At 32.2% G+C, this 14,427-nt stretch overlaps 1 protein-coding gene across 4 annotated transcripts in view; it reads right to left on the reverse strand.

Annotated features, from left to right (window-relative positions):
• Window positions 1-14,427, reverse strand: part of OPA1 (OPA1 mitochondrial dynamin like GTPase) — an 83,444-nt gene that overhangs the window by 55,808 nt on the left and 13,209 nt on the right. For 2 of the 4 annotated variants that reach the window (XM_074365817.1, XM_010959268.3), the window contains 2 exons: window positions 6,702-6,812; window positions 1,903-1,956 (listed from right to left, as the gene is read on the reverse strand). In XM_074365817.1, coding sequence (XP_074221918.1) covers window positions 1,903-1,956; window positions 6,702-6,812 — 165 coding nt within the window. The remainder of the gene's footprint in view (window positions 1-1,902; window positions 1,957-6,701; window positions 6,813-14,427) is intronic. The other 2 variants (XM_074365819.1, XM_074365820.1) reach the window with 1 other exon arrangement.

Below are 14,427 nucleotides of genomic sequence, written 5' to 3' on the forward strand. Positions count from 1 at the left end.
CCTATAATCAACTGAATGTTTATGTCCAACTTATAATAATATGACTTTTATAATGGAAAATATTTCTTAGAAAATCTTTTAGGTTGTTATAATGTTCCAAGAACAAAGGAAGTAACAAGAGATCACGGCTTTATCCTCAGATAATGTCCAACTTAAGCCAAACTAAAGAAAACAATATTAGCACTGAACTATATAGTACGAGACAGGTAGAACTACAGGCTAGATTCGATTATAAATGTATTTTTTACAGAACTTGTTCATTTACATGTAGTAATAGCCTATACAACAAATTCTGGTAGTTATCTAAGAATTAGGTCTTCACTGTCTAATACGGACGGTACCCCCATATCTAGCCACATGTAGATATTGAACACTTGAAATGTGGCTAGTCTGAATTGAGATGTGTTTAGCAGAAAATATACACCAGATTTCTATAATTCAGTAAAAATACATAAACACCTCATTACTATTTTTACTAATTAAATGTTTAAATTATATTATTTGAGATCTACTGGGTTAAATATTAACATCAAAATTCTATTTCTTTTTACCTTTTTTTAAATGTAAAAATTTTAAATTACACATGGCTTGCATTATATTTTTACCGGGCACTACTGATATAGGTAACACCGTTATTACAACATGAATTTTCCATAGAGTGTTTGCGTCAACACCTAGAGCTGACAACCACAACTGCACAAACTGAAGGGTTGGTATCAATAGGTATAAGGGTGGTAGGATTTCCACTGGCTCACTTCTTAGTAAATATGGAATCAATTATGGATCTGCATTTCCTGGAGATGGAAATATTCTTTGGTATAGGTGCCAATATGCAGCCATCCTGCAGAGATGTCCTACTGGGCTGTCCTGCAAGTCTCTAAACCAATGATTCTCAAACTTAAGAATTCATCAGAATCACTTGAGGGCTTTTAAGAAGAAAGATTGCTCAGCTCTACTCCCAGTTTCCAACTCAGTGTGTTTGGGAAGGGACCAATATTTACATTTTCAACAAGTTCCCAAAGGATACTACTGATGTTAATACTCCAGAGACCACACTCTGAGGATAATCAGTCTTAATCTCTGGCTGCAGATTGTAATCACTTGGCCGAGCAGCCTTAAAATATGTACATAGTGTGCTGCCCAGAGGGATTCTAACACATAGTCAGGTATAAGAATCAATGCATAGATAATAAATAAACCTGAGACTCAAAATGTACTGGTTTTTAATTTTACCTAGATTGTCTTTGTTGTATTTTTGCCCCTAAAAAGAGAGACCCAAGGTAAGTCTTTTTAATTAAAAAAAAAATTCTTAATTATTGCATATCATTTTATCTACATAGAATAACTAACGACAGAGTGGGTAATAGGGAAATTTTTCACTAGAATGGTACCTATTCATTATATTGCACAGAATAAGTCTTTAAAATAATGATAATTGTATCATCAGCTATAAGAAAACAGCCTTCAGAGCAGTGTTAGAAATATCTTTGGAAAGGTTATCTTAATAGCTTTGGGCTTCAGAGAACTGTGGCAGATTCAACTCCAATGTCTTTAACTGTTACTTAAATTAATCAGCCTATCAATGTAAAAATGCAAGCATACTTTTATATAAAGACAAGCCACTTACCCCAGTTTTTTTTTCCTCCTATAGCTTTTCTTTAAAATTAGAAGCATAAGATTCACTCAAAAATAGGTTTTTACACGAGTTAACTAAATTTATCAAGTTCCTTCATTATTCCTTATTTCTCAACTAGCTTTTGTATTTTTTTCATCTATTGATAATAAGGTTCTATCATTGAACCATTCCACATTTTGCTTTGTTAAAAACAATAAATTTTTACATAACCAAATTTACATTAGAGTGTAAGAAAAACTCTGGTTCTTTTTACTCATCAGAATTACCTGAGTATGCAGAAGCTCTTCTTGAAGTTGGTCAATTTTCTCTTTGTCTGACACCTAAATATTTAAAATAAATTATTTCATTCAGTAGAATAAGGTTTATATAGAATATACAGTAAGTTTAATTTTTTTAAAAAGCATTTTTAAGAGTGAAAACTACTGGCTTTACATGGACATTTAATCAAAGTGAATTTTAAATCAAATGCTTATTTAAGAAAGTAAAAAAAAATCTTATTCATCAATAAAAATAGCTCATCAAAATTTTATATTAAGTGAAAAACTAAAAAAGCAATCATCCTCTTGTCACTCTAGTCAGTTCTTATGACTGGCTTGCTAGAAAAATAAGAGATCAACACATATGGTTACTATATTCTTGACAGATAATTCTATACTCAAGCACAGGGACTTGGATCCTTGCAGAAATAAGGTACTGATACCCTTACAGAAATGTTTTGGGAAATCAGACACATTACCATTTACAACTATCGAAAAAGTTCATTCGTCACAGTGTATCTTTTAAGCAAATACTATCCATTCCTATTCTGTACATAGGGAAGTATTTAATAAGTGCAAAGAACAACTTGCATATTCAGAGCTTTAAGTGGAGCCAGATTCTTGTTTTTAAATTCAGTTCCAGTGCAAGATCTGCTAGCCATAATAAAGCAAATGCATCCAGTAGCAATGAAGTTGAGTAAAGCAACTAAAACTGACTTGAACATAAAACAAAAGTAGGATAAAATCCACAGGTATTGTGTAAACTATTTCCAATTGTTATTAATGCTAATAGTTCTAAGATAAAATATTCAAAATAAAGAACTTTATTGTCTAGCAGGCTTTACAGTAGTCACAATTCTAAATATGACACAATAATTAATTATAATTAAAATGATGTCATTTATATAAAATCCATGTAACTGTGCTTTGACTCCTTAGTGAGATGCTGAAGTTGTCATACTCAGTCTTTCAAAATGATTATCTAACTTCTAATGCTCAAAACTTTTAAATGTGACTTTATTCCATAGGAGACAAAAATTAACTTAAAATTCATAAAATCTTTATTCATCTTCATTCATTGGCTATTTAAGCAATCAAAACATCATGGTAGCAAATATATATGAAAAAAATTTAAATGATTTGCTTATTGAGGTAGGCATTAATAATTCTTATCCATGCATAAAGTTAGAGATTTTAAGTCCTATTTCCAAACACTTTCTCAAAATTTCCTCCAAACTTCTTTCAAATAAAAATGACAATGCTTGCTAGAAATGACAGGTACATATCATTTTTCCTTAAAAGCCTATGCCTAAAAATTCCAAATTTGGTTTGGTAATTATAGAAAAGATAATACAAAACAAACTTTGTATTATTGTTTTCTCATTCCTGTATCAAGTAGAGACTTGTGGATAGTAGCTTTTTTCCATCTGACTATGGGTTTGAGTAAAATGGACAAGAATTATTAAGTCTCCTAAAATGTAAGGAAACAAGCAAGTTGGGGAGGAGCCCACAATCCAAAGAACAAAATCTTGAAGCCCAATGAAGAAATAAATAATTCCATATTTTGATCATATGGCATGCCATCATACTGTAATGATGTGGTTATAAAACTTTCGTTAAGCAGATTATATTCCCGATTCAATTTAAAAGGCACCCTGATTTACTCTGTTCCATTAAATATTCATCCAACTGCAGCTAAATTAGTATGAACTGTATAAACAACATTAGTATAAACTGTTTTAGTTTTGGATATGAATATTTAAAGATTTCATGCAATATACTCTAAATTACAGGAGAAAACCCAACATTACTCTACATCTGGGGCAATAATTAAGAAACTAATACAATTACAAAAAAAAAGTTACAATGTTTACTATAAGCCAAGGACTATAAAAGGTTAACTTGGTAATGTAGTAAAATTAAAACTATAAATAAAAAGTTAAAATGATATAAAGTTACTAGAACATTACAAATACAATCTTTATGCGGATATTAGTATTTAGTAATCACGTTTGTTAAGATTTTTATAAATTCAGATTTTTAGGAGTATTTGAATTTATCATGTGCCTGTCCTGCACAATTGTTAGGAATAACTCATGAATAGTTTTACCAATACACTTCCTATCTGCTTAGTTTAACGTTAAATTAAAAGATTAATGTTAAATTAGAAGATTATTATATTAAAAGACAGGTGGGGGTTGAGTCAAGAATTAGACCTAATATTTTCTAGGATAAAAGACTTAAACTTCTAAGTTTATAAGATAAATATTAAAGATTAATCAGATGATACTTTTACATGTTTTCTTAAGAGACTAGTACATGCTATTGTCACTTAAGGTCTTCACCAGCAATCTGGGTATATTTTATGTTGATGCATTTTACTGGTAAAATTCAGCTACTTACAGTAACTTCTTGTCCTGCTGTTTAATATATTTAGTTTTCATTATGAAATTAATTTAAAACTCACCCTGACAAAAAGGGATATCAACAATCTTGAAACCAGAGCTTTTCTACAATTCCAGGGCTGTAAAATTGATGGGGAAAGAGCAGAACCCTCCACAGAAACAAGCTAAAGCTGAAAGAGAAAAACCTTTACTAGCTCCTCACGAAACCAAGCCTAGTTTTAAAAATTTAAGTATTTCTTCCTACCAAGCCATTGTGGCCATTCTGAAATGCATAAGACTCGTAAAAATTTCTATGTATGTGCACATATTCATAGGAGGCAACCCACCAATGGCAGTTTTAATCTACTGTCTCTGCATGAGCTCCTCTGTTCAGATAATACAGAGAAAATCTATTAGCTGCTACTAAGAAGATATAAAAAAATGAAGGCCTGTTTGTATTTTCAAGTAATGGGAAAAAAATGATTAAAAAGCAGCAAAAAGTAGCTGTGGTTCTGGACCTCAAGTAAACTGCAAATCCTTGGAATGAAAAAAATCTCATCAAATTAAGATTTTGATCATTCTGACAATGAAGGGCTGACAAGTCATCCGAGTACTAACCATAGGAGGAACCGAGGGGAAGACAGTAAGGAAACTACTTTAAGGACAGTACACGGAATGATGTCATGACAGAGCAGCATAAATTGTTTCTAAAGTACCACTGACTTCCACATAAGATAACTCCTAAGTGAGCAGGAACAAGCCCTGTTTGGTGCTCTACTAAGTATACTTTGATAAAGAAAACAAGTGGAGGTACAGTCCTGTCAGTAAAAAGGGTTACATGGATAATTTGATAAATATTATAAATAGGAAGGATATCTCTAAGCCTGAAAAAAGGCTAGTAAAGTAGGCCCCAAATGAACACTATGCAGTGGCACTGTCAAAAATAAATAGTATTCACTACTGATACCACTTAAATCATCAGATTCAATAGTTTATCGATAATCTAAAACCGTATCTTAGAACTTACAACAGCAAATCTATGGGGCTCATTTTTCATATTTCACCATCATGAAAAGACGAGAACTACTTGTAACTAGGACTATAACAGACCAAAACACAGTAGTTCCTTCCCCTGCTTCCTGTAACAAAGCTAAGGAGTGGATGGCTCCGCCTAAGCATCCAATTTGTTAGAGTATTTAGGTGGTGCTCTCAACAGCACACAGAACAGAGAATGCTAAAGCACCACTTAAAACAAGGACTTCCTTGGTTTAACACAAGTAGAAAAACAACTTGCTTTCTATTTATACCTATGTTATTCATTCACTGAAAGCTAAACAATACACAGGAGTTGATTCCACAGCCATGGAATTGAGAAAAGTCAGGAAGCGACACTGAACAATAAATCAAACTATGATGAGTACTCTCAAGTGTTAACTACCACCAAACGTAATGGGGTTAGCCAGCAGAATTACTGCGCTGATTATCTACCATACTGATTGATTTCAATATCAGAACCTACAGGAAGCTAATTATATGACCAATCTTCTTTCCTGAGTAAGATTTGTACCTAACTCTGAAACTTTTCTGATCTAATATATGTAATACACCTAGCCTAGTTCAAGATCTTAGAGTATAATTTTAAAATCATTACATACGTTTCATTTGACTCTAGTCACTTTAGAATATTAATCTTGGGATCTATGCTACAGGATCGACTAACAGCGAAAAGCATATATTTAAGGACTTCTTAATTACATCTATAGCCAAATATTTGTATAGAGTTATGCTGACTTTTATTAAAACCTGTTCTTTAAGTGACCAGAATTATATAAAATTTCCAATGTTCAATCTTTCAATGGTCCAATGCAAACATTTATTGGTTGCCTACTCTATTAATAAATGTGGAAAATCTTTATGCCACAAGTTTAAAGTATCTAGGAATAACTTTGTTCAAAAGTTAAGTTAATTTCTGTAAGAAATAAGAATGTTCTCTGTTGATTCATTTCAGCTAAAACAAATACATTTCATTCTTTAAACAATTTAACATGGTCACTGACAGTAATCTGTTTCATTTTAGAAATGAAAACTTGGAGAACAAATAAACAGGCAAGTTGGCTACAAACTTAGGGTGACTTAATAACGGGACCAAATAAACCACAATTTATAATTCTTTTCTAAGTACAAATCCACTATTCCTCACAGATAATCTAATTTTCAGAAAATAAATTCCTGTGTTTGGTATTTTGGGTTTGTTTACCTATTCTAGGAAAGTTGCATATCTGTATTATGTATCTTTCATATTTTCACTTTGTCAAAGATTATTTCTCATATTTGGAGTCCATGAATGGATTAAGGCGACATGATCTTGGTAGAAATGGCTGATTAGTGAGAACACATCAGTAGCCCCCTTAAACCATCCATCACCTTGCGCTTCGGTTGGGCATAGCTCGTGCTATATTGGCCAGCGGCTCTGCGCGCTTCCTCTTCATGCTCTTGAATTTGCTGTTGTAATAGAATGAGCTCACCAAGCAGACCCTGCCATGAGTTTATAATGAGGAGAAGAGGAAAATTGGGGAGGAGAACAATGTTAAACCAAAGGGCACAAGAAAGGTACAGATGTAAGTTAGGAAGGAATGGACAGCTTATAACAAAAATGGAAACTCAGTTATATACCTTTAGAGCCACTATATAACTGGGCTCTGTACCACATTTCCATTTTTCCCTCAGTAAAATTATGTCTCAAAATATAAAACAGAATAGTTTAAAAAGTAAAAAGGAAAATGCAGTGTCTGTTTGCTAAATAAAATGAGCCAGATATATAATATCAAAATACAGTAAAACCCAGACTAACTGGAATGCTCAAGGAAGGCGGCACTATAGTTCACTAAATTTCCTAGGAACACGAAAATCAAGAAAACAAAAATTTCAACCCTTATTTTTGAATTGCCAACATGAACTAGTGTATACTCCTGATGACACATATGGGGAAAAACCAAAACTGATTTTTTGAACAGTGTTGATCTTACAGGCCCGAATCTTTTAGTTCTCAACCATAAGTTTCATAAGACTAAACGGAGAACACATAATAGCTTATTTACTTATTACATTATTTATTCTTAATTATATTTTCCTTGACATTTAATGTCTTCAATTAATTAAAGATTACAGCCCCTCAAAACTAAGTTTTTGAGCATCAAGTTAATCAAGGTTTTACATTAATTCATATATTTTACATGCTATGCACACTATCTTATTTGACTAAGCTTTAAGGGATTTTTTTGGCAATTTAAAAAATGTTTGGGATACTCTTTTAACTTTATACATCATCAAATAAGTGATTTCAATGAATTTTCATTTTGTGAGCTGTTTTGACATTAAATAAAAATAGCCTATGAGACTATAACCAATGAGATATCAATAACTAAAGCATAGGTACTATAAAAGAACATAATTAAGATATGGAGATAACACAAGTTACTATGAAAATAAAAATGAAACAAAATCCAGTTTGGACCTATGCACAAAATAATCACCATTTCTATGTTTAAAATGAATTCCATTTAATAATTATGAAATGTTCATCTGGTGCAATGTTTTCACATGTGGCATGAAACTAAAATAGAAGTCATTTTCTATACAATGCTTTTAAATGCTGGTCTTTCAGACAATCGATCTCAAGAAACGCAGAAGAAAAAAAACTAGGAATTGACAAGGTTGGGAGCCTAATTTTTCTTAGAAACCTTAAAAAGGTAAAGTTCCAATGAATGAGGTTACTCTTTAATTTGCACAAAAATATTTTCTGGGAGAACAGGCTCAATTTTACCAAGTTATAAAAACTAAAAGAGGAAAACTAACAGTTATCAAAATAGTCTAAATTAGGAGTTTCAAACAGCTTCACAGCTTTATAAAATAACTGCCAAAAATATTTTATTTTGCATAAGACAATTATAAATTTTCTTAAACTGAAATACTGGTTAACATTACATCCAAATTTTAACTAGTAGACTCATCCGAAGGCTTAATAACCTAGTTTATATAATCTAAAGACTTAACAAAGTCTTCCAGAAAAGAAGTAAATACAAATAGAAAAGCTTTAATATAGTAAAGCATTTTAAACAAGGGAAAATATTAGTATACAATTTGGGGGATTTTAATTTTGTTTGCTCCTTAGTTTTATTACATTAAACTATACCAACAATAATAAAACTGGTTTACTTACTATAAATCAAAGGATGAAACTAGTTGTTATTTCTGCATGACAAGTACGAGGACATCAAAGTGGCAAGTAACATAACTGAAATTTCAACATCTGTGTCCAAATTCAATAGTACAAAATGTATAAAAAACCTGCAGTTATCTTTTAAGATGTCTCTTTTAAATAAATACTTTTATGGTCATTGATAACTCTATCAAAGAAATGCAATGCCAACTCACTACTCTCATCATCCCCATAATTTTTAATGTCCTTTTTTATTTTTTATATCACTGACTTTCATCAAGCAGAAAGAAAAGTAATCCAACTTATTTTTACTCATTTAGTCATTTATCATAAACACCTCTCCTAATCATCTAAATCTTTAGATTTCTCTAAGTGACTCCTTTTTAAAGAAGGCTTCTCACGTTGGCTTCTACATTAGTGTGCCTGTGTTTAAACTAACATAATACCAGTATTATAATTTATAAAACATCAAAGCAGTGAGAAAATATTCCACATTTCTTAACTGTGCTGGTCTATCAGGCACATGATTCTTTTTACTTACAGCTTAACCACCCCTCCCTAGTCCATCGCTTATCTCTATATACAAACTGTATGATAAATACTCTAATATCTACACCATTACAAGAAAAACACCCTCTTTCTAGTGACACCTCACTTTCCTTCCAAGTCTGTTACTGAAGCACTGTTATGTGAAGATAGTTGAAATTAACTGTTACCTCCTGAAAAAAGTAGGAAGAGAACAAGAATTAGACACAGAAAAAGCTATTTACACTTTACTACATGACTAAAAAAGCTTTACCTTTATCCAGTTTTAGGCATCAACTCTCTCTGAATAATGATGGGCTATTTCTAAAGCTAACTCATGTGGAACAAGGAAGAGGAGGAATTGTGTGTGCCTTTAAGAGTGCAGGGCACACTCCTTAAATGAACAAAATACTTTTACTCAATATCTTCCCAAGTACAGAAGTTTTTCTCTCAAGAAATAGCACATAATTTTTAAAATGACATGTATTATATTAAAGCTGTAATGATTCTTGTCTATAACAATAGTTATTGTAAACAACCACAGATAAAATACTCTCTAAACATCTCCTGGTCACTGTCAGTTTGACCCTGTAGCTCTCATAGTTCTGTATTTCATGCACAGCGTTCTTGGTTTTTTAAAAAAGTATAATGTCAGACCAGAAAATCAGTGGTTACTCCAGAAGCCAAAGCATCAACTGAAAGTGCTGCAAATACCTCTAAAAGTCGATGAGGTTCATAGAAAAGATTTTTTAAAATCTTAAAGTTATGACTCATTATATTGTAAATTATAAAATTAAATTATATTCATATATAATTATGTATATATATGTGCATCCATTTAAAATATTATATTGTTAATAGCATTCTAAAAATTAATAGCAGAGCAGAGCCCATAGTCTGTTTTTACACCTAACACGTAGAATAAGGCCTGACACATTACATGTGTCACAGCCAGCACCCAGAGTAAGGCTTGGCGCACGTTTGTTGCCTGAATGAATTGAATGAATTAAATGATAACCTACTTTTACCTAATAATACAAAGTTTATAGCATAAAATCCAAATTGAGTTTCCTAAAAAAATGCTTATTTTGTAAATAAGCTACACATCAACCGTACAATCCATTTTCCCACTCATCACAATTCCCAGACAGCCTCCCACAGAAATAAGAAAAGGGGAGGAAATTAATCAAATAATGTTAATATGCTGTTAACTGAAGGAATAATTCAAAGTGTAAGATAGTAACGATCATCACTGTCATCATCATATTTATTAATATTTAGTTTTATTATGTGCCAGGTCTTGCGCTAAAGAGCTTTATGTAATTCTCACAGCAACCCTATCAGGTCGAGTTCCCTCTGTTACTGAAAAGGAAACCAGAAATTCAGAGAAGCTGGAACTTATCCTAGGTCGTGCAGCTCAGAAAGCAGGAAGGGCAGGATCTGAATACAGGCAGTGTGACTCCAAAGTCTGCACCTGATACCATCCTATTAGCTCTGTAGTCTCACTACTTTCAAACTGCCTTTGACCCATCAGGTTCAATCTATATTTAAAAGAGAAAAATGGGACGACTACAAAACTTTGGAGGGCATATGTAACGTACTTTTTAGAGAAGGAGCTGGCAAACTACAGTGGGCTGGGGGAGCAGTCCACAGAGACCCTGAGCCTGCCAAGCTAGAACAGTTACTATCTGCGCCTCTGAGGGAAGGCTTGTCAACCCAGCTTTTATCAGTCTTGTAAGTAACGTGGGGCCATGAAAAGAACTGTTTGACAATGAAGACTTCTTTCCCCTTCCTGTAAAAAATATTCCTAGGCACTAATCTACTTTTCAAAGTTTGAATAATTCTGTTATTTGACTAGCTAAAAAGAACTATTTTCCTATTTTTCTCCAACCCCAGTAATACATAATCCTGCTCAAGATATGCATAGCCAACTAAAATATGTTTATTATTAGATATCAGCAGGAAACATGTCTTTCCACTTGTATTGTTTAACCTGTTTCAATTCAGAAATACCATATTCTATTTTACTATTTGGACAGTTTCTACAAATAATAGTTTTAAGAGATGAACAAATCGGTTAATTACCAATAGTTTTTGTCAATATTACAATTTCTATCAAATCCCCTTTGCTCTAAATTACTACCTAAAAACAGTGTTATGTATACAGTATATGTTCAATGTTTTTTAAATGACATAAAAATGAAGTATGCTTATTATTAAGGAATAAAATAAGTATCTAACTAACTATACTTGCTAGTTGCCAGCTGCTCAGGAAACTTAAGTTTCCTGAATCTGTGGCTACTTGATGGTGCTGGTTGTGAAAACTTCATTTTGCCAGTTTACATTATTTGTTGCATGAGGAATCCCAGAAATGTAAATCCTACTTAAGTAACACTGCTTTGTCACAATTCAGAATTCCAAATATACACGCTACCTTCACCTTCTTATTTTCCTGAATAGTTGCCAAATGTTGAAGGCCAAGAGAAATTCACAGGTAATGAGAGCCAAAAAAAAAAAAAAAAAAAAAGAAAAAAAAACAAACCCACATTATATAAAATCTTCGGGCCCATTCTTGTTAGCATTAATCAAATTCACTTACTTTAAGTTAGCCTCTCTTTTACTGAGTTAAATCAATCAAGGAATTTTGTTAAGAATTCAGCATTATCCTAGGTGCTCTGAGTACAGAGATTTTGTGACAGAAATAGCCCATTAAATATTAAGAATGAAAGCCAAAGTAAATGGTGTTTCATCTGTCAAATGTTTTAAACATTAAGAGTAAAATTAGTGGGACTAAAATAGTTATGGAAGGCTTCATGAAAGTGACAAATGAACTGGGCTTTGAAGATGAGTGAAAATTAGGCAAAGAAAAGGGAAAAGAGATTATTTCAGCTGGGAGGTACAAAATAAGTAAAGCCACACAAATAAGAATTAGAGTAACACACGGAATGGAAGAGAATTACTGTTAATAATATTTAAAACAGTAATACCATTTTTATGATCTGGACTTTTAAAAGATCCTCCAAATATTTTCTATTAATTATAAATGTGCTTGTAACCTTCCAAAAGACAATATTCCTTACTTCTGTGATATGTTTATGACCAATCAGAAACATCATAGAGCAAAAGTACAAATAATAAAATGTCTCATTTAGCAAGTTAATTTTCACTAAAACACAACAATCTTTCTAAATCTAAAAAGAGAAGATACACTAACTGGTCCTGTCATCTACATGTATTATGACCAATATACAGAAATTTGCTGATTTACAAACCAGATTAGTCCATTAATTCACTAAAAAAGGCTCGCCACTCCAATTCCTAATTCATCTTCAGGTAGTTCTTTAGGTCTCCTGAATATTATTATCAAGACTCAAGAACATTATTCATTTCACAGTAAGGGCTCTAATATTTTTCTACAGTGGACACAAGTTTTCAAATTTTTGATTAAAAGCAGTTATTAAAAAATTGTTTCAGTATTTTTCCATTATTTATTTTTCCTTTATTTCTCAAAAATAAAATCAGAACTTTTGATCAACATAACATAACTAGTGTCCACAAACTGAATGAATATAAATCCAGGCAAAATCAAAGAAACTGGATGTTTCATTAGCCTGGGCAGCAGTATGTGGGAATACACGCTTTTTTGACTTTTTGAAGAACTCAATTACAACGTTGCAGAAGACCCAAAGTCTAGTGACCCCAGATTGGGAACCACAGGTAATCTGTCCATCATGCTGTTCATTCTGTCTAACTCAGGTCAATCTGACATCTATGTTCCCTCAGTTCCCTGTCACTTTCACTTCAGTTGACTTTGAAAGGCTCCTAACTATCCCTTGACATGCTAACACTTCTCCAGATGTGTTCTCTTATTAGAAAGAACAAATCTTTTTTTAGTTCCAGTTGTAAAAATGTGTTTAATTTATCACTACTTTTTAAAAGAATCTGATTCACATTTACTTTTACATTTCTACCTGAAGTCTAGCCAGAAACTTTGGTACAAACCAGACAGTCTTTAAGCTGAGACATGACTGCTTCAAACTCTGAACACCATACCACCTGATTGCCTATTGAGTTTTAGAGTAATTTCAAAAAGGCTTCTGCTAAGGTCTCCCTTTCCATGCTTACATTCAACCACCAATTGATAAACAAGTCTCTTAAAATCAGTTTATTTCCATCTTATCTGAGCAGTTCAGTATTTTCAAATATCACAGGTAATAGTCAAGCTTTGAAAACATAATGCTACATATTAACAGAATTCAAAACCACTAATTGAGGCTGAAAATACTTCTTCTGTATAGTAAATATTTATACTAACATTTAATACTATTTGATTTCGCCTATAATGAGAACAGCTTAATTAGAACTCTAGATTTAGCATTTGAACAAATAGTTGGAAATAACTGGTAAGTTTTTAATGGGTAAGATAACCACCATAAGCTATGCAAAAAGTTAAAAAGAAATAGTCTACAAGAGCATTTATCTTCAAGCAAAGTAAATTATAAAATAAAGCAATACATTTGCTTTGAAGCCTATTGCATAAAATGAAATCCATACAAATTCCCAGAGATCCAGTCTCTTGTTTCTTCTATATTGCAGAGCTCCTAATCATTTATCAATTACTACTCATTTATCACCCTGGCAGGATTTTAAGGGAATTATCCAAGTCAGCCCTAAACAGGTTTCTCCTTTACCAAAGCAATCCTAGGCCATAACAGAAAAGAACAGAGATGCAGGCCTCACCTAACTGATCTAGGCAACAAGAAATCTTGTCACTTGAAAACCACACTTCCATTCCTTAACAGAGCCTCCTTCACCCCAGATAGATTAGCTCCTCTCTGCACAATAACTCTATCTGCATTAAGGGCCAAGGTGTAGGCTCAAAATAAGCTGTGCATCATAGGTTAATTTTTATTCAAATTTTTCTCCCCAGCAGGTATAGTCAAGGGGGTCACTTGGTTAAAATAATGCCAATGGAAAAGGTATCAAAAATGATCAAATTAAAAGTTAAAATACACATGCACACATATACACACATTTTGAAATGTTTTCTCCAAAAGATCAAGTTAAAAGACGAAAGAAAAAATCTTTTGAAAATATAATTCAAACCTGGAACATCATGTAAAAAGTTCAAAGTTGAAGGACAGGAAACAAGATGGAAACCTACACACAGGAATTATTTTCCTCCTGCTTCCCAAATGAACTATTTACTTCAATGTATTAAAATCGTAAAAACTCTCAGTATTTAATTTTAAAATGTTCATAGAATATTTTTCCCAGATATCTGTCTATCTAGGTATTAATTTTTTAAAAAATTCCAAGGAAGCAGTTATCTTACCAATTCCAAAAGAAAATGTCAGCAATTCTCCTAAAACTTTCATAAGGATTTTATTACATGTATTGAAATTA

Source organism: Camelus bactrianus, chromosome 1, assembly GCF_048773025.1.
Source record: "Camelus bactrianus isolate YW-2024 breed Bactrian camel chromosome 1, ASM4877302v1, whole genome shotgun sequence".
Lineage (NCBI taxonomy): Eukaryota > Metazoa > Chordata > Mammalia > Artiodactyla > Camelidae > Camelus > Camelus bactrianus.